Source organism: Quercus lobata, chromosome 4 (assembly GCF_001633185.2).
Source record: "Quercus lobata isolate SW786 chromosome 4, ValleyOak3.0 Primary Assembly, whole genome shotgun sequence".
NCBI classification, from domain to species: domain Eukaryota; kingdom Viridiplantae; phylum Streptophyta; class Magnoliopsida; order Fagales; family Fagaceae; genus Quercus; species Quercus lobata.
The window spans coordinates 64,665,047-64,691,720 of record NC_044907.1 but is presented as its reverse complement, the minus strand read 5'-3'; the positions used below and the strand labels follow the sequence as shown (position 1 = coordinate 64,691,720).

The window sequence follows — 26,674 nt, the reverse complement described above, 5'->3', positions numbered from 1 at the left end:
CTTTCACTAATGCTGGCGGTTCTCCATCTGCCCAGGAAATGCACCGGTCTACGAGACAGTCTTTTGATCTTACTCCTGATGCGTTCTTGCCGTTTGGTTATCCAAAACGCGCTTTTAATGACCTCTATTTACGAGACTACTTTAATTCGACGGTTTGTTTTGATGAGGTGGAGAAGTGGAACCGGCATATTTGTGTTTGCAGATTCCTTTGGAGATCTGAACCTATTAAATGCCTTCCGCTCCACCCTCCGTATAAGAAGGAAGGTAGGAGGTTATTGTTTTTGTAAAGAGTCCCTTTTCATCCTTCTGAGATCTGAAATACTTGGCCTCCCCTAGAGTTTATTTTACCCACTAGTTTATACACTAAATCGTGATACGCTTTACCATAAAAATGAGTAATGAAGGAGCCATACCCCCCCCCCCCCCCCGGTAAACACCACGTTCCAATAAAGTTCGTAATGGCACGGTCAGGGCAGGGATGGCGAAGACTCAAAATCTATCTCACCTTCCTTTTAGCCAAAATCCAAAGCAGGGACTCGTCACGTCAAACTTTCGGCGTGACTGAGTCGAGGACACCCATCATCAGTACCAACCGCTCTCTCATGAGCATACCTAACATGGCACCAGTGTGTTAGGAGTCAGGACTGAGGCAGGGACCAAATGCTCCTACTTCTTCCTCTCTTCGTTCACTGGTGCCTCCTTTTGCCTCTCTTTCTTCTTCTTTCCACTACCAGATCCATCCTGGTGCTTTTCCTTCTCCCTCTTTTGCTCCTTTTTCTTTCTTTTCATCTCTTCTCTCTTCTTCTCCTCCTTCTTTTCATTCATCTCCTCCATCTTCTTCATTCATCTCCTCCATCTTCTTCTGAAGAAGGTCCTTCTCTCGATATGGGCGCTACTGAGGCAGAGTTTGGAAGGATTTCGGAGACGAGTTTAAAAAGAGACCTGACTGTTTACTTAATGTATTGTTTTTTTTTTTTTTATTGTTTCGGCAATCTACCTTTTGTATAGGCTTGTCTAAGCCCCTCTTTGTACGTTGTAATACATCTTTATATTAATGAAAATTGTTTATCACTTTATTTCACATACTCTATCTTTATATTTCCGAAATGATAACGCAATGAATACACATACAATCTTGTGAAAATTTTTTTTTTTTTTTAATTTTTAAACTGTGGCCGACGTCTAGGACCAAAGTCCCAGTTAATAGAAGGGTCTTGCTCTGTGCTTATAAAAATAATCCGGCTTAATAATACTGAATCAAACAAATGATACTTAGGGCTGAAACTCCCATTAGGCAGGAAAAGAAAGGACATTATGATGGGTCTACTGAGTCGGCCTGGCACCATACCGCCGACTTTAGAGTACAATACTTGGGGCCATAATCCCTTATCCAAGAGAAAGGCGCTGTCATGTATTTATAAGTGCTGTTCGGCATAGTAATATAGCATTTGAATCAATGACGCTTAGGGCCAAAATGCTTGCTAAGAAAAAGATATCACCATAACCTTAATAGAGTTGTTTGGCACAACAATGCCGACCTGTGAAAAACGATACTTACCCCAAAACTAGCCGAGATGATAGCTCAGTGCTAGATGCGGTGTAGCAAGTAACCATCCGAGGACATATCACCCGCAAAATGAACAGTCCCCCTAGGCTTAACCTTTTACAGTTTTTGAGCCGAGGATTGAGTAACTTAGAATTATTATTAAGTAGCCAACCTTACAAAACTCAGTCGTTTTCTCATCCAAGTAGTTGGTTTCCCCATAGGCTTGAGTCCGAGGACCATGCAATGCCTTGGTTCTGTCCAAAACCCAGTTTTCTCATCCAAGTAGTTGGTTTCCCCATAGGCTTGAGTCCGAGGACCATACAATGCCTTGGTTCTATCCAAAACCTAGTTTTTTCATCCAAGTAGTTGGTTTCCCCATAGGCTTGAGTCCGAGGACCATGCAATGCCTTGGTTTTGTCCAAAACCTAGTTTTCTCATCCAAGTAGTTGGTTTCCACATAGGCTTGAGTCCGAGGACCATGCAATGCCTTGGTTCTGTCCAAAACCTAGTTTTCTCATCCAAGTAGTTGGTTTACCCATAGGCTTGAGTCCGAGGACCATGCAATGCCTTGGTTCTGTCCAAAACCTAGTTTTCTCATCCAAGTAGTTGGTTTCCCCATAGGCTTGAGTCCGAGGACCATGCAATGCCTTGGTTCTGTTATGCCTTGGTTCTGTCCAAAACCTAGCCAATAGTTGTTTCCCCATAGGCTTGAGTCCGAGGACCATGCAATGCCTTGGTTCTGTCCAAAACCTAGTTTTCTCATCCAAGTAGTTGGTTTCCCCATAGGCTTGAGTCCGAGGACCATGCAATGCCTTGGTTCTGTCCAAAACCCAGTTTTCTCATCCAAGTAGTTGGTTTCCCCATAGGCTTGAGTCCGAGGACCATGCAATGCCTTGGTTCTGTCCAAAACCTAGTTTTCTCATCCAAGTAGTTGGTTTCCCCATAGGCTTGAGTCCGAGGACCATGCAATGCCTTGGTTCTGTCCAAAACCTAGTTTTCTCATCCAAGTAGTTGGTTTCCCCATAGGCTTGAGTCCGAGGGACCATGCAATGCCTTGGTTCTGTCCAAAACCCAGTTTTCTCATCCAAGTAGTTGGTTTCCCCATAGGCTTGAGTCCGAGGACCATGCAATGCCTTGGTTCTGTCCAAAACCTAGTTTTCTTTTTGCGTTGGACCTTGGCTTTAGGGGAGTTAGCTCCTCGGCCAAGCCCCTAGAATTATCCGTGCGATTAACGCTACCAAGCGTAGCCCCTAGTCAAGAAGCATAGCCCCTAGCGGAACTTTACTCTAAAACTCTATAACCAGTTTTCAGAAATGACAAAGGAACTCTCTCGACCTACCGCCTATGCCAACACACAAGCCTTTCCCACAGACGGCGCCAATTGTAAGGACACGATTCGTGACGAACCGTAGCGGTGTTGGGCTCGCACGTAAAAATGCCCAAACAATATCATTTGTAGAGCGTGGGTTTGAAAGGCTAGGCCTTGGTCACCAGGCGGTGGGTTTTTCGTGGTGTTCATACATGGTTAAGTTGTCTTCACCCCTGGAGTCTTTCTCCTGGAGGTGGGCTGGGAGGTTCTGGTTTTTGGCCATTTTTCCCAGCCCCCTCTCTAGGTTCCTTATTTTTCCTTTTATATCCGCCTGCGTTCATTGTCCTTCGTCCACGTATAGGGTCAACCTTTCCAAGACTGATACTTGTCCCATCAGCCCATACCCAAAGTCATTGGGGGTGGTTGTAAAAGCCAAAGAATACGGTTCTGTCAGGTTCAGAGTATTGAATGACAGTAAGAGCAGCTTTCCCTGGATATTTTAGATTTTTCTTCCAAGTTTTAGTCCTATACCATTTTTACCCCTCTTTTCGATGAGACTTTGGGTCTGCCGAGGACTGAACTGTCCTCGGCTGTATCCCAAGGCTATCTTGTCGAGCTTGGGCCATAGCCCTCCTCGGCTTGGGCCTTTGGTCTCCCCACGGGTAAATGGGCCTGGCCCATAAATTATTTGGGCCCCACAGATATTTAGAATATATTAAATATATTTAGTATACATTTGTAATATATATATGAAAACCGACCAACTTGCACTGCACACATGGTAACTAGTCTATTAAAGTGTGGTGTAATGAGGGTTTTAGGAAAACCATAACACGTGATGCGGTAATAAATATGGTCCAAAGCCGCACTGTAAACACCACCCTAAGAAAGTGCATTAGCACATTTGTTACTTGTTAGCCTTCCCATAGTACTGGGAAGTCCTAACTTGGGGAATTATCCTTAAACTTTCCCTGCATTCAACTACAATAGTAGCATTAGAATTGTTAGCAAGATCAAGGTCATTAAGGATGAAAGCTCAAAAATGTGTTAAAAACACAAGAGTTGTTTAGACCCCCAAATCAAAGTTACGGCTCGATAGATTTTACACTAACTTAATACTAAGTGCGGACTAGTGTAAATGCAAGCAAATAAACAAACAAGCTACTCTAATCCATAATCAAGACAACACAGTAGTAAAATGGAATGTAAAAGAGTAGGGAAGAGAGATACAAACACAAGATAACACGTCGATGTGTTATCAAAGAGGAAACCGAAGAACTCGGTGAAAAACCTTTCCGCCACCCTTCAAGCAGTAATCGATCCACTAGACAATCAGTTGGGATACATGGGTTAGCAAGAGACCCTTCAAGCCTAATCTACCCGATGTACCTAAGCCCTCCAAACTCCTACTCCAACAGGGCTTCTCGGAACCATGTCTTGTCCAACTCTCCGGATCTTGCAACAAGCTCCATGTTGCATTTGCCATCCTTGGCTTCTTCCAATGCTTTCCAGCAGCACCAAAATATCACTTGACACTCTGAAAGGGTGTGGTAAGTGTTTGGGCTATCAACCTTTCAATGATATGGAAATGGAGAGGTAGGAGTTGAGAAGAATCAACAAGCAATTGTGTAGAGGATTGTGGGTATAACAATCTCTAACTCTCAAGGTTTGTGGCTAGGGTTTTCTCTCTGAAGCACTCCTCAACTTTTATGGGTAATGTGGGTATATATAGTGTGGGTACAAAAAGTGTGTATCAGATAACACAGTCTGGCAAAACAGAATGTTTCGCAGGTGTCTCGCAGGAAGACCTTACCCGCAAGATATTCGCGAAACACAGCTATCTCCATCTGTATTGACTCTTCGCATTCCAGTTATATGTAGGGCATATGCATCACTTTGCGGGATGCAAAGTCGCGAGCTACCTACGAAAACCTCTTCAGTCTTCAATAGCTTGAGTCTTCACACTCTCTCTCTCTATCACACAACCCTTACAACTAAATCCCACAATAAATACATGGTACAAAAGATTGAATAAAGTTACAATCAAATTTGGCACAGAATTAAAGCTAACAAAACACATAGTTGTAAATTACAACTTTACAATGTTAGAACTACTGAATGAATAATATTGTATTTCTCAAGTAATAAAATATGAGTGCTTTTATATAGGAGGCAGAGTGTGTAGTATAAGTATGTGTGCTATATAAGTAAATAAAGTGGACCTAAGGCCCATAGCCTATTACACGTTAACAGCCCCCCTTAAACTCAAGGTGGGTGTGAGACCAACTTGAGGTTGTCAACTAAAGCACAAAGGCATCCCTTAGGATGTGACTTGGTGAAGATATCTGCAAGTTGATTTTTAGAGGAGACCGAGAACAGCTTGAGAGCACCATGAACAAGATGATAATGGATAAAATGACAATCGATCTTGATATATTTAATCCATTCATGTAAGACATCATTGTGAGTAATATGAATGACACTCTGGTTGTCACAATAAAGATGAGTAGCAGGGGATGTAGACACATCTAAATCCTTAAGAAGCCATCAAAGCCAAAGGAGCTCAAATGTGGTATCAGTAAGGGCACGATATTTTGCTCTAATATCGAAGCAGGCTACAACAGTTTGTTTCTTGCTTTGCTAAGAAATTAGAGAAGAACTAAGAAGAAAGCAATAACTAGTGGTTAACCTTCGATCAATGGGATTTCCTGCCCAATCAACATCATAGAATGCATGAAGAACAAGAGGAGACTGAGTAGAGTAGAAAAGGCCATGAAAGAAAATACCCTTCAGGTATTGAAGAATGCATAAGACAACAATATAGTGAGTTGACTGTGGAGTAGACAGATACTAGCTCACCTGGTGAACAATATAGGAAATGTCTGGACGAGTGACAGTGAGATAAACTAGGTTACCAATCAATTTTCTGTAAAGGGAGGGATTAGACAATGGTTTCCCCCTTGAGGGGGTTAGATGCACATTAAGTTCAACTGGAGTGTCAACAATCTTGCTATCAGTGAGTCCAACTCGAGATAAAAGTTCAGAAGCATTCTTGGCTTAAGTAATATAAAGTCCATCTGTGGAATGAGTGATTTCAAGACCCAAGAAGTAGCTGAGATGTCCAAGATCTTTCATCTTAAACTGTTGACTGAGAAAATCATTGAGTTCTTAAGTGCCACTGAGGTCATCACCAGTTATGATTATATCATCCACATATAGGAGAAGCAAAATAGCGATGAAGAAATAAGGTAGAATCATAATGGCTGGCAATGTAACCCAAGCGAGAGATGGTAGAGCTGAACTTGACAAACCAATTTTGTGGAGCTTGTTTTAGGCCATAAAGTGCACGTCGAAGGTGACAAACCTTGTTCGATTCAATAGAGAGACTAGGAGGAGGTTGCATATAAACTTCTTCACTTAAATTCCCATTAAGGAAGGTATTTTTAACATTCATTTGAAAAATGTCCCATTTACTGGCAACGACAATAGCTAAAAGTGCATGAACAAATAAGATTTGAGCAATCGGAGTAAAGGTCTCTTCATAATCAATTCCATACTCCTGTGTAAAACCTTTTGCAACAAGATGAGTTTTATAGTGCTCAATGGACCCATCAGTGTGAGTCTTAATCCTGTAGATCCACTTACAACCAACCATAAATTTCCCAAGAGGGAGAGTTACCAAATCCTAAGTATGGTTTTTAGATAATGCATCAAGTTCTTCTTTCATTGCAATCTATTATAAAGGGTCAATGGAGGCCTTATGATAGGTTTGAGGCTCGTGCAGTGTAACAAGGGCAGTGTAACAATGATAGTCAAGTAAATGTGTAGGAATGGATCTTACCCGAGTTGAGTGACAAGGTGAAATGTCTTGTGCAAGATCTTTAGGTAGAGCAGGAGTAGGGGATCCAAGCCCAAGATTAGGTAGCTCATCTTTGACCTGTTCATCTTCCACTTGTTCATTAGAGGGTGATTTAGGAGAGACATCAAAAATATCTGGTGGTTGGACAGAGAAGTCTATAAAATGATCAAGAGCAATTATAGAAGGAATATGTGGCTCATCTGGAAAAAGATCTAAGATAGAGGAGGTAGATAGAGAGGTATAAAAGTGAGAGAGCTTGACAAAAGAGCAATGTTCCCAAAAGACAACATTACGGGAAATACGAAAACGATGAGAGACAGGATCATAACACTAATACCCCTTTTGAGTTTCACCATAGCTAAGAAAATAACAAAGCCTAGAACGAGGCTCAACTTTGTTATGCTTATGTGGTTGAAAAAGAACGAAATAGACAGAACTAAAGGAGTGAAGGTGGTGATAGTCTAGAGGTGACCCAAAATGACGCTCATATAGAGTTTGATTTTGGATGACAGGATTGGAAATGCAATTAATAGTATGAAGAGCAGCTACGCCCTAAAAAGGAGCAAGAACTTTGGCAAAGAGAAGGAGAGCACGAATAGTATTAAGAATATGACAAAGTTTTCGTTCGGCTCTACCATTTTGCTAAGAGGTATATGGACAAGTTAGTTGATAAATAGTGCCACAAGAATGCAAAATAGCTTGGAAAGAATATTGAATGTATTCAAGAGCATTATCAGATTGAAAAATTTTGATGCGTTTAGAAAATGGAGTTTCAACTATTTTTGCAAAATTACAATATACTTACAATAATTTAAAATGATGTTTCATATGAAAAATCCAGCTATAGAGAGAATAATCATCAACAAATATAACAAAATATCGAGATCCACCAATATTAGAGACAGAGGAAGGCCCCCAGATATCAAAATGAATTAGGTCAAAGATATCAGTGGACATTAATTCACTAGTATTGAAAGTCGAGATAGAACCTATTTTATGACTAAATATTGTGGAATAATTTGCTGTGTGAATATTAAGAGGGTGTGGTGTAGGTTCAAGTTAAGAAAATAAGGACGAGTGAGGTGTCATGTGATTGCAACAAGTAGAATCCATAAGCCAAGAGAAAGGAGACATACTAGATAAAATTGAGAGAGAAGAGGAATAAGATGTATTACCAACCATACAAATAGTACTAGCGATGATGTTTTGAAGGTTGATGGTGGAAATGGTGATAGTGGATCTAGAAGACTTGGACTTTGCGAAGGTGGGAGCCATTGGTTAGATACTCTCAGTGTTAGCAACAGTAGCAGCAAAAATGGAAACAGTTGATTTGTTGAAATGATAGCAAGTCTCAATATTATGGCCAAGATGTTTGCAAAAATTGCAAAAACGTTTGTTGGATTGTCAAAGATGATTGTTGAAATAAGAAGAAGACTTGTCCTAATTCTTCATTTAGAAGCAAAATATGTAAAAATAGATAGCAAAAATGGAATCTACGTAAAAAACTGGGTTAGGAGCCCTTGGACTGCAAAAAGTCAAACATGTGAAAAGCCAACGTTTAACATTGGTCAACCGAAGTCAACGATCAATTGGTGGTTGTATGTCAATGCTGAGGTAGGCGTGTTGACATAGGCGATGACACTGGCATGATGATGTAAGCAGTGACGTGAAGGATGATGTCAGCTAGGGCTAACGTGGAGGCTGACGTGGCAGTGATGACATTAGAGATGATGTCAGTAGGAAACCTAGCAGTGCGCAAGGCATTGTGGTTGGTTCGATGGTGATGTTTCTGGTGGCATTGTGTAGATCGGTTGACAGTCAACACGTTGATATGACTTGTGTCTTAATCGGAGGTCTGAAGTGGCAGATCTGATGAAGAGAGAGTGCTTCTGACGGTGGAGATTAAACCTTGAGGATCTCTGACAACAATGGAGTGGTTGGGAGAGGACGTAGTAGGCTTACTGATCGGAGAAGTTGAGGCAGTGGAGAATACCAACAAAGACAAGATTGCAAGACATTAGAAAAGGTTAAAGCAGTGGCTATGATACCATGTTAGAAATATTGAATGAATAGTATTGTATTTTTCAAGTAATAAAATATACATGAGTGCCTTTATATAGGAGGCAGAGTGTGTAGTACAAGTATGTGCGTTATACAAGTAAACAAGGTGGGCTTAAGGCCCACAACCTATTACACGTTAACAAAGGAGATCAAAAACAACCGTGGCATTAAGCTTAATCTCCATAGCCTATAGGGCAATACAAAGATTATTTTCATCCCTAATAGCCTACAACTCAGCAATCACGCTTATAGTGATACCAATAGGTGATAGCTCTACTAAAACCTTAACCCATTTCTTCGCATGGTCCCTGATCAAACCACCACCACCACCAACGAGACCGGGATGGATTTTAGAAGTAATTCTTTATATGTTGTTTTTTTCCCCTTATTGGGTTAAGATAGCTTGACTCGGCCCAATTAATTAATTTAATTACCTAAGTTGATTAATTAGGTTCAATTGCATGCAAAAAGTGAAGGCACCAACAAATCATCAAATAAATTAATGCAGCAAAAATTAAATTGACATGGTGATTTGTTGACAAATGAGGAAAACCTTTCGCATGGCAAAAACCCCATTGAGTGATTTTAAGGTCACCACTCCCAAGAATCCACTAATTAACAATCAAGCGGTTACAAGAATAACGAATCTTACCACTACCCTAGTCTATCCCAAAATATCAACTTACAGTTAAACCTTTACTTCAACTCCTAATTGAACTTGATCTTGTAGTAGCATTCTTTCATTTGATGCACAAATCTCTAATTTGTGACTAACTCTTTGCACGGATCCCAGTACGTAACTAACTCCAGGAACTTTGAATGATGTTGTTGGTTACAAAGTTCTTCACTTCATTAACAATGAAGACCAGGAAGCACTTGGTTACAAAAACCTATGACGTACAAATGCAGTAGTTTCTCACAGAGAAAATAAATATTTAGGTCACTGTATCCGTATGTGATGACTCTTAAAATAAGTCTTATATATGTTTAGGGTTGTGAGAAAAGAATTCCTAAACAAATATATAAGTCTGAGCCAAATTTCAGATCTAGAAAACTGAAATTCGTAATTCTTGATAGATCGAGCTGCTGTTAAGACATCTATCGAGCTTCACATTAAGTCTCGATAGCATGCATCTGTTGAGCTATTTGTTAAGACTTAATAAACAACTTTTCTTCACTTGTTTCTTGGACCAATCTTCATGTCTTTTAATACGAACACTTGATATGCTTGAACAACATATTTTTTGATGTATTAAACCCATTTTAGATCTACCCAATTATAAGTAAAGTGCATTTTGTCAAACAATTAGCCAATTACATAAAATATGACCCTAGCACCCCTTACAATTGCTTCTTCCAGTTTTTTTTTGTTTGTATTTGTATTGATAACTTAAATTTTTTAGTTATGTTTTGCTATATTCATTTTCTTAAATAACAAGATGGGAAAATTCATTTATTTGAAAATTATCTTAAATTTATTATCTCTATAATTCAAAGATTATTATTTTATAATGTTAATATTTTTAGAACTTTAGTTAGATTTTGTTTTTATTTTTGTTTTTTTTGTTTTTTGTTTTTTGTTTTTTGTTTTTTGTTTTTTGTTTTTTGTTTTTGTTTTTTTTGTTTGTTTGTTTGTTTTTTTTTTTTTTTTTTTTTTTTTGCTTCTTCTAATTATAAGATGTGAAACTAATATAAATTGTATAAAAAAATATTATATAATTTCTAACAAAATATATTTACATCTTTTAGTCTACTATTTATAAAAAATAACACTTATTCTTTAATTTTATAATTTTAAAATTAATAATTTTATTTTTTATGATATCGTTGGTTTAACCATCGGTTTGACCCCAATCAGACTAGAGAACTTAGAACCACTAATTATTCTAGTTCTTTGACTAGTATGAATTTTAAAAGCGTGATTTTCATCTCAGTTTCTTGATTTTTCATTGAAAAATTATATTTCCAAAATTATGGTTTCAACATGGTTCCTTGATTTTCTTCCCCAAAAAAAAAAAATATTGTATTTTTCAAAACACTGTTTTCATCCTGGTTTCTTGATTTTCCACTAAAACACAATATTTTTCAAAGCACTTGCCAAAATTCTACTATGGTTTTCTTAGATTTCCCACTGAGAAATTATTTTTTTATCCTCGAAAGCTTCATTGGTGAACAAGATCATGAAGAATTGGCCTTTGCCATTTTTTTTTTTAAAATTTAGCATTTTGCCTCATTTCCCAAACTAATTAGAGAAATGCCCTTATTATAACTTGATTGTCCAAAAATTGAGTTTCAAAACGCCACTATAGGGTCCTTAAAACGTCACTATAGGTATGGGGCGATCAAACTTAAAAAAAAAAAAAAAAAACTTGCATGGAACTCCAGTTCATGGAGCTCGAGTTCCAAAATGCCACTATAGGGTCTTAAAACGTCACTATAGGGCTCTAGAATTTATTTATTTTTTAAATTTTTTTATTTTCAGTTTGTTTGATTTTTAAAAAATCAAGTTTCAAAATAGGGGCATTTCCTTAATTAGTTTGGGAAAGGGGGCAAACTACTGGATTTTTTTTTTAAAAAAAAGGAAAAAACTCATTTTCTCCTTCGTTTGATCCATTAATTCAAAATTCATAAATAGATGGATCATATCATTTACAAAAGATCGACGAGATCCTAATAATGGCTAGGTACCCCCAAAACTTGATTGCAATGGGCAACTTTAATATTTTAAGTTCATCTTGACATCAGCCCCTGTCAGTGATAAGTTTTTCAAAATGGTTTTCAAAACTAATTTTTTTTTTTTTTTTTTTTTTTCCGCTAAAATCAAAACCATTGAGATATCAAACCATTGAGACTCATGTATTTTCTCAAAGCATGCGCGATATCATGAGACATGTTCCCAACTGGGCAAGTAGGTTTTTTTTTTTTTTTTTTTTTTGGATTGGATGTTGCATTGCACTACATTTTAAGGGATAAGCACAATTAGGTATCGATTATGGTCTGATGTCATGTGGTGCCTAAGAGCTTCTCCATGTGCAACCAAACTCCCAATCTTTTTTCTAGATCGAGACATGGTTTTATCTAGTTTAGACTTACGGGAACTAAATTTAGAAAGGAAAAAAAAAAAAAAAAATTTGGATGACCAATCAAACCTTTAAGAAATCTCACTGATTTTAGGCGACTCCATACACTCTATATGCATTCACCCCTACACACGAGCACTGCGAGAATAAAGTAGTGCAAGTGATGTACCCATGACATGCACAGTGAAGGAATGAGACCATCATCTCTTCTCTTTTACACGCACTGTCTCACTAGTCACCATTAACCCCAATATTGTAGTTCTCACAATATACAAGCCATTCTTATGCAAATATTTATGAATTCTTCTTAAATTCAATTATGGACATATTAAAATAATTTTTAATACATTACAACATGAAAGGAAACCAAATAACTAGAAAGCAAATAGTTTATTAATCATAGTGATTTGAAAGATGATGATGGTAGGACAATTGATGACGAAGATGAAGCAATTTCTGAATATGATTGTGTTGATGTAGAGCAAGCATATGAAGGATCAATTTCTTTGCTTCTAACAATATGAAGTTCTTCATAATTTTCTTGACCATTAGTATCTTTTTTTTGGATTCCGTGTAATTCCATTGCGACCTCCCCCATTGTAGGACGTTCTTTCCCATTCAAGTGCAAACATTTTTTTGCAAGATTAGCAACTATGATGATGTCTTCTTTATCACCTTCTTTCCTTACACAGTCATCAAGAATATCAAAGAGACGGTTTTCTTCCATTGAAAGAATGAAATATGCAGATAGACTTCTACCTTCTTCCGACCTTGTTGAAGAAACAGGTTTTTCTCCGGTTAAGAGCTCAACAAGGACTACTCCAAAGCTATACACATCACTCTTTTCTGTAAATTGACCTGTTTGGAAATATTCTGGGTCCAAGTACCCAAAAGTTCCCTGAACTTGGGTGGTTACATGAGTTTGGTCAATCTTCACCATTTTTGATGTCCCAAAATCCGCTACTTTGGCTCTGTACTTTTCATCTAAAAGTATGTTTGTGGACTTTATGTCTCGATGATAAATTGCTAAAGAAGCTGTTGAGTGTAGGTAGGAAAGAGCTCCTGCAATTTCTATGGCAATCTTTAAGCGCATAGCCCATGTTAATTGAATCCCTTCATTTTCTTCATGGATATATTGGAAAAGTGTCCCATTTGGGATGAATTCGTATATCAACAAAGGAACTTCTGTCTCCAAACAACACCCAAGTAGCTTAACCACATTTCTATGGTTGATTTGTGAAAGAATGACAATCTCATTTATGAAGTGTTCGAGACTGGCTTTATCCACAATGTTGCACTTTTTTATTGCAATAATTTGTCCATCACCCAACATTCCTTTGTAAACAGTACCTTGTCCACCCTTTCCAATTATTCTATCTTTACTAAAATGGTCTGTTGCCTTTTCCAACTCCTTGGAATTGAACAATTTTGTATTTTGAACATTATTTTCAGTTGAAGATAATTGTTGTTGTAACAATAAACCGCCATTCTTTTTGAAGAACTTTTTCTTGAGCTTGATTTTGTATCTCTTCTTAATCAGTTTGTATAAAACCCATGTAGTTGGTAGAAATAATACTCCAAGGCTTGTACCAAAACCTACAAAATTCAAAATAATTAAAATATCTGTGTTTTTTAGTATATAAATATGAATGTGCAAAATAGATTTTGATATAAAGCTCTCTACTTTTTTCTAGAAGCTATCAAATCTTCCAAATTATGTTCCCACAGTACTACCCAGAAGTCTAAATAAGTGAACTCCTAATTAATTTCTAGATCAAAGGAAAATAGATGATTTTTACTTGAAATTCAGACTATCTATAATATATATTTTCTTTGATGATATATAAACCTAAAGCAATTTGATTTTAGTTTACCACATAATATGGACGTAAGGTTTTGAGATCTCACAATTTCATATGCCGTTATATATATATATATATATATATGTATATATATATATATATATGTATGTATCAATTGAATTTAAATTCTAATTTATATTTACCGCCGCACACTGTTGGTGCGGTGGTCATTCCACAAGTATAAGTACTTGTGGAGTGTGGAGGGTAAGGGTTGAGGTTCAAGTCTCCAGAAGGGAGTTTTACACATATATACACTTAGATTAGGCTAGAGTAGAAATTCTATCTTGTATAAAAAAAAAAATTCTAATTTATATTTAAAGCTCCCATTAAAATCTTCACACATTGAATTTTCTTTAAAAGATAGGATAGATTTTATTCCCAAACACAATCTTAATAAATAACTAATGCTGGAAGATATAGTTTAGTCTAAAAAAAAATTAATGATAAATACCTCTTATTAATAACTAACTTAATCGTAAAATTTTATATTTAAATAGAACATAATAGAAAGCTGTCATACAGTATTAAAATTTACCATGTATTATACGGATTAGCAACTGATTACTGATCAATTGTGTATTAATTAGTAAGGGCTTCAAGCATGAGATTGATTTCGTCATTGACAAAAGTTGTCCATGTCAACTAGTTGTTGAATTGAGGCAAGTTGACTTTGGCTGTCATCATAGTAGCTATGGCAAGCTAACTCTGTCTTGCATTGTATTTTCTCTCTCTTTATTTTGTGGTTTGTATAGAATTTCTTTTCTTTAGAATTAGCCAACCTAGCAAAAATTTATACATGATTTTGTCTAAATGTTTTGTATGTGTGTGTCGCAAATTAGAATGGGGAATAGAAATTTCTCTATTCTTTTTAATTGTGAGAGAGCTCTTTTGATGTATTTTTAGTTTGGTTTTTGGATTATTTATTTTTGAAATATTCATATTTGTTAGTGAAATTTTCTACTTGTCGTTATCTATTGACACAGGCTTAAGGTTGAACATTTAAATCCTTGGCGTTCTCCCTTATGTGTAATTGTATATACTTTTCTTTCAAATTTACATTATTCATATTATTTAGTCCTGAGATTGTTCTAAGTCTCATAATAGGTTTCACAATAGATCTTGTTTGGGAGTGCTTCCATGGCCTCTTTGTGCAACAAACTAGTAGAAAAGTCAGGGTTTGCTATGGAGACTTTTGGATTTCAAATTTACATTATTCATATTATTTAGTTGTGAGATTATTCTAAGTCTCATAATAGGTTTCACGATCTTGTTTGGGAGTGCTTCCATGGCCTCTTTGTGCAACAAACTAGTAGAAAAGTCAGGGTTTGCTATGGAGACTTCTGGATTTGATCTCTTTACAGATTTTGTTGATTGATTATAATAAAATGCTTTGACTAATAACAAGGGACATGAAAGCTAAGAAATTGTGGAAAAAAATGGATGATAAGTACATGAGAGTATGTCTTGTTGAGAACGAGGAGGAGCACCCTTACCCACAAAGGGGTGCAGAGGTTGTACCCCAAGGGGTACTACAGAAGACAACTCATGAGTAGAAGGTGGAGATTTGTTAAGTCCAGCCCATGATAGAAGAGTTTATAGATTTTCTTATTGATTTTGAAATCCCATATTGGCTAGATGAATAATAAGGAGATTGTCTAATTTTATTAGAAGAGTTATTCCTATTTTGAAAAGAAGAGAAGTAAGGAGGCGTGTGCCATCCCTTATAAAAGTGTAGTGGTGTGGCTTTCTTTTGTATGAGAGATCGTCGGGATCAAAGTTTTCCCTTGTGAGAGAGTAAAGACTAGCTTCGCCTAGTAAGTTAGTGTGAGAGCACCATTAGGTGTATTGGACTTTGGGTTAGTTTATATATTTATATATATATATATATATATATATTTTGTTAGTTTGTGTGGTTGTAATTCCTTTTTTTGTCATTGCCTGTGAAGGTTAGCTTGAAGTTAGCTTAACCATGCTAATTTTTTGTTTATTGTAGTACTTGTTATTTTATTATTTTGTGTGTATTTTACAACAGTTTTTTTTTTTTTTTTTTTTTTTTTTTTTTTGGGGTGGGGGGGGCGGCCGGACTAAAGTGTTTTTATTTAGGTGTGCTAGGTAAGTGCACCACTTAAAACAAGTTTGGGTCAAATTTACTAATGGGCCATTTTATTATAAAATAAAATGCCATGTCATTTAGAAATGTTACATCATTGATCCGTTAGACATATAAACAAGGAAACTAACAAAAGTTAACAGAGTGATCAATATCGCTCATTATTAAACTTTAGGAACCAATAGTTCTCATTTCAAACTTTAGGGAACAATAGTACTTAGTAGGTAAACTTTAAAGACTAGCAACATATTTTGGCCTTAAAAATATAATGTTATAAGTAATAATTGAAATTATAAAGGGGTAAAAATTATGAAGACTTTTGTGTAAAATGTAATTAATACAAAATAATAGAAAGGTTAACTTGGAAATATGATTAGAAAGGAAGTTATAATAAACCAATGAAAAACACAATTCTAGTCCCTATATTTTCAATTTGGTACTCAAATTTTCAAAAATTTTATTTTAGTCCTTAAAATTTTAAACTTGCTATCATTTTGGTCCATGTTGTTATCTTATTTACAATAAACTTAACAAGTGTAAAAACTTGACGTCAACTAGAGGTAGAATTTTTTATGAGTGATATGACACCAAGGACCAAAATGATAGCAACTTTAAAAATTGAAGGACCAAGATATATACTATGAAAACTTAAAGACCAAATTGAAAATAGAGCCAAAATATAAGGACCAAAAAGATTTTTTTTCCCCCCATAAACCACATAATGCTATTAGATTTATAAGCCATAAAATTCTTTCAAATTGATTCATACCACCAAGGAATTTTGTGGTTGACATTGTTGCTACCCAAAATTTAAAAGGGTTGCAGAACAAGGAACCCTTGAATAAGGCGCAAAATCCCATGAACCGAGACAAAACCCCATAAATGGGGTGAAAGGGCCCACGAATGAGTACCAACTCATAATTAGATATAATGACATAAGAATGGGTAGAAAAAAAAAAAAAAAAACCTTGATTGGGTTTGCAAAAGCCTAAAGAAAATGGGTGCAAAGGCCCAATATAAATCAAGAGTATCTATAAGGGACAAACAAATCAAGAGGATCTAAAACGCTGTTGTACTAGCCTTTGTCACATTTAGGCTTCAATAAGATGATGCCACGTATATGTAATCCAACTACTCTTCTTATAATATAAAACAAAAGGAAGCTAACCATACTAGGTAGACAAAAAGAAAAAGGGTTTTAGGCAAGAATAGTAGTGTTTTTGGAGAATAAAGCAGTATCTTGTAAAAAAAAAAAAAGAAAAAAAAAAGGTCTGTTCTTGGTGTTTAGTAAAAACATTCTAAGAAAGCCTTACTTGATTTTGGTTTTTCCACCCCTTCTTTGGTTTTCTATGTAGATTTGCTTGCATATCCTACTTTACTTGTGGATAAATGCATTGATAGTGATAAATGCCCTCTCTTGTAGAAGGAGATGCATTGATCGTGATAAATACCCTCTTTAACCCGGACCTACCCCCAAGCTTTATCCAGAAAGTAGTGGAAGGATCGAAATTTTGGCTGCAGGCTTTTCAGTCGTGGAAGGCAAGCCATGTCCTTAGATATAGCAACACAAAGGCCCACTTGCTGCCTTAGCATGAAAGTTCTATATCTAATTGTGTTATATGGGTGGAGGACACTCCTCCCATTATAGCTAATCAAGTTTGTATGAATGTATCCTTAATGGGCTTTAGTCCTAAATAATGAAAGTTTTCTTGCGTATTGACTATAAAAAAAAAAAAAAATGTACTAGTGGTTATAGTTTAGAGACTACATAAAACCTTCCCTAAAACCTAATTCCTAGGTACAAGAGTTGACAAACCAAGCATGGAAAACCTACAAAGAAAAAGAGGAAAGATTAGTCCTTCTCAAAAATTAAAAGGGAAGCAGTCTAGTGGAAGAAGAAATTGCCTAGAATGGAAAACCCACTAGATGAAAGAGAAATAGATTCTAGAGAGAGAATTAAGAGAATCCAAGAAATGAAAAACTTGTATTATCACACACTAACAATAGATTATGTGATTTGGATATTTATGCACTGTTATAGCTAACCTCCTCTAACTAACCAGCACGATTTAAGCAAAGACTAACTAACTTTCTAATGAACCAATCACAACTGTACACATGGCCACTAATCATAAGTAACTCAGTCACTAATGATATACACCAAGCTACAGGTAGTTTTACAGAACTTATAATAAACAACATTCCGTTTCTATTGTTTATGTTGCTCTTCCTTCTGCTCTGCACCTTCTACCTTTATATCCCCTTTCAAATGAGAGGGAGGGACTCCCATGAGTTTGTGAACAAGAAAATGAAACTGAGGAGAAGGAAGTGACTTGGTAAATACATCAACCAACCGATCTGATGTAGAAATATATGTAAGGTTGAATTTATTCAATCATTTTTTTGGCTTTATTTCGTGCCAAATTTACTTATAATTCAGCATTTAGAAACCCTGTATTTAGGTGGGAATCATGTAAGGGTAGTGTGTGAGAGAGTGTGAAGAAAAGTTCAAGAGTGTCCAATCAAGAAGAGCCTTGTGATTGGATCTCGTGACTGGCTTGCGACTGGCAAGTCGCCAGAAGTGGCACACGTGTGAAGCATGCAGGGGAGTTGAAGGGTCATGCCAGTTGTTGCACTATAAGACAAAACCTCCAGTCTGGCAAGGCAGTCAGCTCGCAACTCAAACTCGTGAGCTCGAGTCGCTAGACCTTTCTGTTTGTTACAAACCTGACCTTTCGCATTCCAAATACACACTAGTATAAATACCCTTATACCCATGAAATGTAGAGAGCTTCTAGAGAGAATTTTGAGAAAGAAACCCTAGAGAAAAACAAGATTGACTCATCTACAATTTTCATCCTTTGATTCTCCAAATTCCTCTACTCTCACCCTCTCTATTGATACATCCTTGAGAGGTACATTAGCCAAATCCTTATCTCACCATACCCATATTTGTGAGAAGGTTATTTGGTGTTTGGGAAGCAGTTAGGAATGGACCAATTGATATTCGTTGATGCAATGGGCTAATTGCGAGATCCGGTAAGTTAGAGAAGACAAAGGTTCGGCATAACCTTGTTGGAGCAAGAAACTTGAAGGGCTTAGGTACACTAGGTAGATTAGGCTTGGAGGGTCTTCTGCTATTCATGTATTCCAACTTTATTCTCTAGTAGATTATTGACCGCTTGGAGGGTGACGGAGAGGTTTTACGCTAAGGACTTCGGTTTCCTCTTCAATAACACATCACTATGTTGTCTTTGTGTTTGCATCTCTCTTCCCTTATTCTTTGCCATTTAATTACTGCTGGGGTTGTGATTATTTTCGGTTTTGATTATTTTATCAATTCTTTTTAGCTTATTTTCATATTCTGCACATACATTGTTTGATAATAAGCTTGAATTGGGAGTTTGTAAATTGGGGTCTAAACGTTCATAGGTATTTTACACACTATTTGAACATTCAATTGGTATCAGAGTAGGGTGCATTTGCTGTGGTTTAATTACCTTGGTGTGATCCTTGACCCCGTTTGAGATGGATCAATCTCAATCTCTAAATGCTCCACCATATTTTGATGGTAGCAACTATGCCTTTTGGAAAGTTTGGATGAGGGCATTCTTATGTTCAATTGATGAAACCGTTTAGGATGTGGTAGATGTTGGATGGACTAGGCCGGAGGCTGCTAAATCCACATGGGATAAGGCAGCCCTTGCGGTAGCTAATGCTAATAGTAAAGCTTTGAATGCAATTTTTTGTGGTGTTTCTCCAGATGAGTTTCACAGGATTTCTCACGTAACTGTTGTCAAAGAGGCATGGAAAATATTGGAGACCACCTATGAAGGCACGAAGAAGGTGAAGGACACTAAATTGTAGATGCTAACCACTCAATTTGAAGAGCTGAAAATGAATGAAGATGAGTCATTCAAATCATTCTATGGCAAGTTGAATGAGGTGGTTATTGGCAAGTTCAATTTAGGTGAGAAAACGGAGGACTCAAAGATAGTAAGGAAAATCCTTCGATCATTGCCGAAGAGCTTCCGTGCAAATGTTATAGTAATTGAAGAGAGTAAGGATCTTGATGATATCAAAGTTCAAGAACTAATTGGCTTACTTTAAACATATGAGCTGTCATTGACATTATAAAGGAAAAGCAAATCCCTTGCTCTTAAGACAATTAATGAGAGGGTGGAAGCTCATGACTCATCGGATGAGGATGAAGTCGATAAAGATGTGGCATATATTGTGAAGAATTTTTGAAAGTTCTTGAAGTTCAAGAAGAATGGAAAGTTTGCTGAGAAGGGAAAATTGCCAAATTTTGAAAAGGAGAAAAAGGATTTCAAGTGGAAAGATGGGAAGGACTCTTAATCCTCTCAAGAAATCACGTGCTTCGAATGCAACGAACATGGACATCTCAAGAAAGAGTGTCCCAATTATTTAAGAGCGAAGGGTAAAGTGTATGCCACTACTTTGAGTGATTCAGACTCCTTTAATTCAGATTCAGATGAAAGCTGTGATGGAGCGGGAAACTTCTCTGCATTCATGACCATTGCTCCTGTGGAATCTTCAGATGATTTGGGTGCGCTAGTGAAAGAGCTTGGTGAGCACACTAAATTGGAGTCAATATGGATAGTAGAGGAATCTGATGATGAGGAAGATGACGGAACAGTGGGACTGCAAGAGACCTACAATTGCCTCCTCGAGAAGATTGGTGAATATGCAAAAGTGGCTAACGCAGCCATTGAAAAGATGAAGAGGGCAGAGGAAGATTATAGCAGTCTTCTAGTGCGATACAAGGAGACCAAATGTGAAATGGAGACGCTAAACAGAGAGTTAACTGAAGCTTATTCAAAAATCAAATTCCTTGAGCTTGAGGTAATTCAAGTGAATGCTAAAGTAGTGCGGGTTTCCCCTAAGAAGCTTGATGATGTACTTGCTCGTCAAAAACCATTCACCGACAGAAGTGGATTGGGATACACAGGAGAGAGTAGTTCGGATGCAAATACATCCAAGGAAATGAAGTTTGTGAAGGCCAAGGAACCGATGGTAGTCACCACTATTGCTGAGAATGTGAAGGTGGAGAAGAAGAGGAATGTGACTAGCCAACGGTTTATGACTAAGCCTCCTAATCAATCTGTGGTCAAACCTAAGGGTAAAGGAAAATCACTCCTAAAGTCACAAAGAGGTCCGAGAACCCAACACTTCTACCATCACTATGGAATTCAAGGTCACACCAGACCAAATTGTTATAAACTTCAAGTGTGGGGCCAAAGAAAGTGTGGCTCTGGCCCAGGCCCAGTTTATTTTAGGGTCTGCGACCCAAGCCGAGGAGAGCCATTACCGAGGACGACCCCCTGCTCGGCAATTCACTAAATGCCCAAAGAAAGGAGCAAACTGAGTGTAGGGGCAGGGCAAGGGAAAAAGCCGCCAACACAGTAAGACAAAATTTGGCGTCTGACAAGCCCGTACTCAAACCCATACCCATGTCCATGCGTTTTTCCAGCAACCTCCAACCACTCTAGGTATGGGTCGACTGGACAGACCTGCACCCCAAAAGTAAAATTAACACGTGGACGCAAAAAGGGGAATGAAACACCAGTATAAAAGGAGAAGAAAACAAAGCTGGGGGGGGAGGGGGAGAGAACTCTTGCTAATAAAGAGTTTAGCTAGGGGAACCAAGCCCGCCCATGCAGTATTTCCCATAGGAACTACTACAAAACCGCTGACCTATGTCCAAGGTCATACCTTTCAAGCCCACTCTCTACAAATGATATTATGAGTGCCTCTTTACGTACGAGCCCAATATTGTCTTGGGATCGTAACAAATTGGGCACCTACAATTGGCGCCGTCTGTGGGGAGGTTTGTGTCTTGGTATAGGCGATAGTTCGAGACAGTTCCCTTGGCGTTTCTACCAGCTGGTTATGGCATGCTAGCGTAAAGTTCCATTAGGGGCTATGATTCTTGAATAGGGGCTACGCTTTATACCGTCAGCCGCGCAGATGGTTCTAGGGGCTCGGCCGAGGAGCTAAACTCTGTAAAGCCAAGGCCCCGAAACCAACTACTTAGAAGCAAAAGTACAAGTTTTGGACAGAACTAAGGCCTTGTATGGTCCTCGGACTCAAGCCTCTGGGGAAACCAACTACTTAAACGAGAAAGTACAAGTTTTGGACAGAACCAAGGCCTTGTATGGTCCTCGGACTCAAGCCTTTAGGGAAACCAAATACTTAAATGAGAAAGTACAAGTTTTGGACAGAACCAAAGCCTTATATGGTCCTCGGACTCCAGCCTCTGGGGAAACCAACTACATAGAAGCAAAAGTACAAGTTCTGGACAGAACCAAGGCCTTGTATGGTCCTCGGACTCCAGTCTCTAGGGAAACCAACTACATAGAAGCAAAAGTACAAGTTCTGGACAGAACCAAGGCCTTGTATGGTCCTCGGACTCAAGCCTCTGGGAAGACCAACTACTTAAGAGGAAAATTGCAGAGAGTAGACACAGCCTGGACGTTATATGGCCCTAAGAGTCTACCCTAGATGAGAGCTATCCATTGATAGATGGGTTAATTCCTAGACCAACTGAAATCCGCAGCCTACCCTCGGATCCTCAATATCAAAGGAATTGGTGCAACTGTTACAAGGCCAGGTGTTATTAAAACATGGTCAAAGCCCCTCACTGCTCGGCAGCCCCTCGGAGGGTATATTTTGTATTTATCGTTCTCGGACGATCGCCGTGCCTGTGTTACGGGGCATTAAGCCGTTCTCTTGGTTAGTTTTCTGAGTTTTACTTACTGGGAGTTATCGTTATTATATTTGATAATACTTAATAATGTCGATAAGTTCAGATTGGTAAGGTTCTGTTTCAAAATTTCCTGCTTTAAACATCACTAAAGGAAAATACATACATAAGCGTACTTGTTCATAAAGTAATTGCTGCTGAAAAGGAAAAGTATTTAGAAAGAAATAAATTCATCTTTTATTAAGACAAAGAAATAGTACAGCGTACAATGAAAGTTGGAATAAACTTATACTAAAGCTAATTACATAAGCGAAAAGAAAAAAGTACAAGAGAATGAAGAGAAAGCCGAAGAAGAAGTGCAGAGGAGGGGTTGGCTGCTGTTCCAAGATGTTGTTTGAGGAAACCATTCCTCAACACTTTTACATGCCCATAACTCAGGCAGCCAAAGAGCCCAACTTGGGGCCTGCACCGTTGAAGAAAAGGTGCAGGGAACCTGACCTCAGGCTAGCACCGCTTGAAGAAACGGTGCAGAGAGCCGGAGGTGGAGGAGCTTCTGTATAACCACGTCTGCGATAGAGCAGACGGCGCTGATGGCGGAAAACCTTACTTCTGACGCATCAAGAGTCTGACGCGACCAGTACCTGCTTCGGATTTTGGCTAAAAGAGGTAGAAATACCATCCTCGCCTTACCAAGATGGAAGATCATCTTGAGTCTGTGTCCACCTTGTCCAGACCACACCACCTTGAGCCTCGGAGGGACCCGGTGCCTCTGTGGCGGGTGCAGTTCCTTCACCCCTATACGTGCCTTGGGCATATTACACTAAGGGTGGAAAGCACTAAATATGGAGACTCTAATTATGGCTAAAGGATTACGGTTGTAAAGAAAACCGAAGGGTTTGAATGTAAGAGGAATAACCTCCTGTCCTACTTATTTAAAGGGAAAGGAGGAGATATTTAATTTACGCAGGGTTCCAAAGAATGCTACAGACAATGAATAGTTGGCTCAAGTTCCAACGCCATTCGTGACCGTAGGATCTGAAGATCCTCGTGAAGGCGCACCTCGAGTGTAGGGGTGTCAAAGGACCCCGCGTGAGTGGGTAAAGGAGTGCCTCTAAATTTGACACGTCCCCCGTGTAAGTGGAAAAATGCAAATATTAATGGAGTGTAGAATCAGAGCAGGCTATGATGTAGGCCCAACATTATCAAAACCCTCCTCCCCAACTAAAAGTCGAGCAGCAGGCTTTTGAGGGGCTATTGTGGGGCCAAAGAAAGTGTGGCTCTGGCCCAGACCCAGTTTATTTTAGGGTCCGCGGCCCAAGCCGAGGAGAGCCATTGCTGAGGACGACCACCTGCTTGGCAATTCAATAAATGCCCAAAGAAAGGAGCAAACTGAGTGTAGGGGCAGGGCAAGGGAAAAAGCCGCCAACACAGTAATACAAAATTCGGCGTCTGACAAGCCCGTACTCAAACCCATACCCATGTCCATGCGTTTTTCCAGCAACCCCCAACCACTCTAGGTATGGGTCGACTGGACAGATCTGCACCCCAAAAGTAAAATTAACACGTGGACGCAAAAAGGGGAATGGAACACCAGTATAAAAGGAGAAGAAAACAAAGCTGGGGGGGGAGAGAACTCTTGCTAATAAAGAGTTTAGCTAGGGGAACCAAGCCCGCCCATGCAGTATTTCCCATAGGAACTACTACAAAACCGCTGACCTATGCCCAAGGTCATACCTTTCAAGCCCACTCTCTACAAATGATATTGTGAGGGCCTCTTTACGTACGAGCCCAATATTGTCTTGGGATCGTAACAAATTGGGCACCTACATCAAGCATTGAAGAATTTAAGTGTTCAAAGGTTGAGAGGACCAAAACATGGCAAAGGGAATTGGACTGTTGAGCAATCAAAAGGTTAAGAAGATGATCCCAGAGTGAGGGATGTGATGTGGATGATTGATGCATTCACCACTTGTTTGGCAAGCTTCACCAGAAGGTTTGAAAGTCATAACGAGCGTACCCAATTCTCTTGGGATATCACCCCAAACACAAGTGTCGTGTGGGTGAAGAAGGGTACACATGCATAAGTATTACAACATGTCCATGCATTAATACTTCCTATGCTTTGTGACATTGATTGGTTGTGTGATTGTTGTTATCGTTCCAGCATGTGTTGAAAATTGTGTTTGTTTGCTTTTTACTTTGAATTTTTTTAATTTGTTATGTTTTTGATCAATCTTTTCTTGCTTTTATGTCAAAAATCCAAAAACACATAAAAAGTAGAAAATCCAAAAAGTTTGATCGGCATTGTTGTGTATTGTCACAAGCATATTTTGCCTTGTAGCTTTGTACTAATGGCTTTGTGCATTTAAGAGCGTAACTTGTTCTTTATGCACTCATATCATTATGGGAAAAATCTTGACATCCATGTGACTGTTGTAAATAGATCTTCAAACTTGTCATGAATGATTAGTCAATGGTTTTGTTGATCTTGAAACTTGCATAGACTTGTGCCTATATATCTTCCCACTCTTTTATTTTTTTATTTTTGCTTAAAGAGCTCAATAAATGTAAATCTCAAATGAAAAGAGATAATGAGCTGCAAAAGCCGTTGCACATACTAGTATTTGACTAGGAAAAAGGGAAAGCGACCTTTATATAAATGTATGATGCCCAAAAAGCCAAAGGCTTACTCATCAAATTGAAATATCAAAAATTTAAGGCATCAATCTCAAAATGAGATGTAATTATTTAAAAAGATCAAATGATATGATGTATATGGAGCCAAATGAAAAACTTCAAAGTTATGTTATCAAGTTTTGTTGGAGGTCATATATGCATATTTCTATAATTGAGATGGGTCACTCATCCTAGTGCTAATTGTGTATGTCTTGGTTGAATTGATCATTGAAGTTTCACATTAGACTAAGGACTATCTCATTTTTGATACCCACACACATCACACATGTCTATGTTCAATAAATGCCTTATTCATTTGTGTGATTGTACTTGATGAAATGTGTTACACATGCTCAATTATATGTTGATCAAACACAAAAATATTTTTGAGTGTTTTAATTATTTTTGGAAAGTATTTTGTTTTGCAAGAAGTCAAAAATTTCTAAAACTGTGCAGCCCTGTTCTGGCAACTTGCTTCGCGGGTCGATCCAGTTGCATGCCCCCAGTCGCAAGCTTACACATAGGGTTTTCGTGACTCTCTGGCGGGTCAATGTCCCAGTCGTGAAAAAGATAGAAATTTTTTAAAAAATTTGGGTTTTTAGATTTCTTGCGACTCGGTTTGGCGACTTGTTCGCGAGTGGAAGCTTCAGTCGCGAGGTTTACTCAGAAGCTTTCGTGGCTCCCTTCGCGACTTCCTCGCAAGTGGAACTTCTAGTCCCAAAAAACACTTAGACAAATTTTTCAAAATTTTTGTTGGGTGTTTGGCGACTTGTCCTAGCGACTTATTCGCTACTTGTTTTAGTCACGAAAAACGTGTGTTTTGCGCTTTAAGGATAGTTTTTAAAACTTTTCAGTTTTCCCTCGAACATTTTTTACTGTTCATTGTCTTGTCCGTTCATCTCTCTCACAAACTCACCGTGTTACTCTAAAAAATCCACCATTTTTCTTCATCGTCTCTTCTTCATACTTCAAGAAAAGGTATGGGTTTTCTATTTTTCTCTAAGTATTTCATGTTTATAGCTTTGATTTCTTGGATTTTTGAGTTATTGTTGAGATTTGAGATATATGTTGTTCGAATATGGTTTAGGTTTATTTTTGTGAGTTTGATTGAATTGGTTTTGTTGATTATGACAATATGATGCTTGTTTCACATGCTCTCATGATTGATTCTCATTTTTAAGCATAACCCTTGTTCTGAGGTGTGTTGACCATATTATACCCATTGTAAAATGTCTCGTAGACATTTTCTTGTGTGTTAGGGATTTTGTGATATACACTGTTTGTGAGATGTCTCTGGTATACACTGATTGATATTTGCATCACTAGTTAAGTGTTTTTGCATTTTGCCCTAGGTTGTTCATGGAATATTTTAAGCACACACTCACATTGTTCTTTGTTTAAAAGTTTGAGATAAACTCTACTGTGTTCTGTTGTTGTGTGTTAT

General features: G+C 38.0%; 1 protein-coding gene across 2 annotated transcripts in view; it reads right to left on the bottom strand.

Annotated features, from left to right (window-relative positions):
• Window positions 1-12,238: 12,238 nt before the first annotated feature.
• The window catches only part of LOC115984193 (wall-associated receptor kinase-like 9), a 36,343-nt gene continuing 21,907 nt past the window's right edge, over window positions 12,239-26,674 (bottom strand). For both annotated transcript variants that reach the window (XM_031107136.1, XM_031107138.1), the window contains one exon: window positions 12,239-13,451. In XM_031107136.1, coding sequence (XP_030962996.1) covers window positions 12,253-13,451 — 1,199 coding nt within the window. In that variant the 3' untranslated portion in view covers window positions 12,239-12,252. The remainder of the gene's footprint in view (window positions 13,452-26,674) is intronic.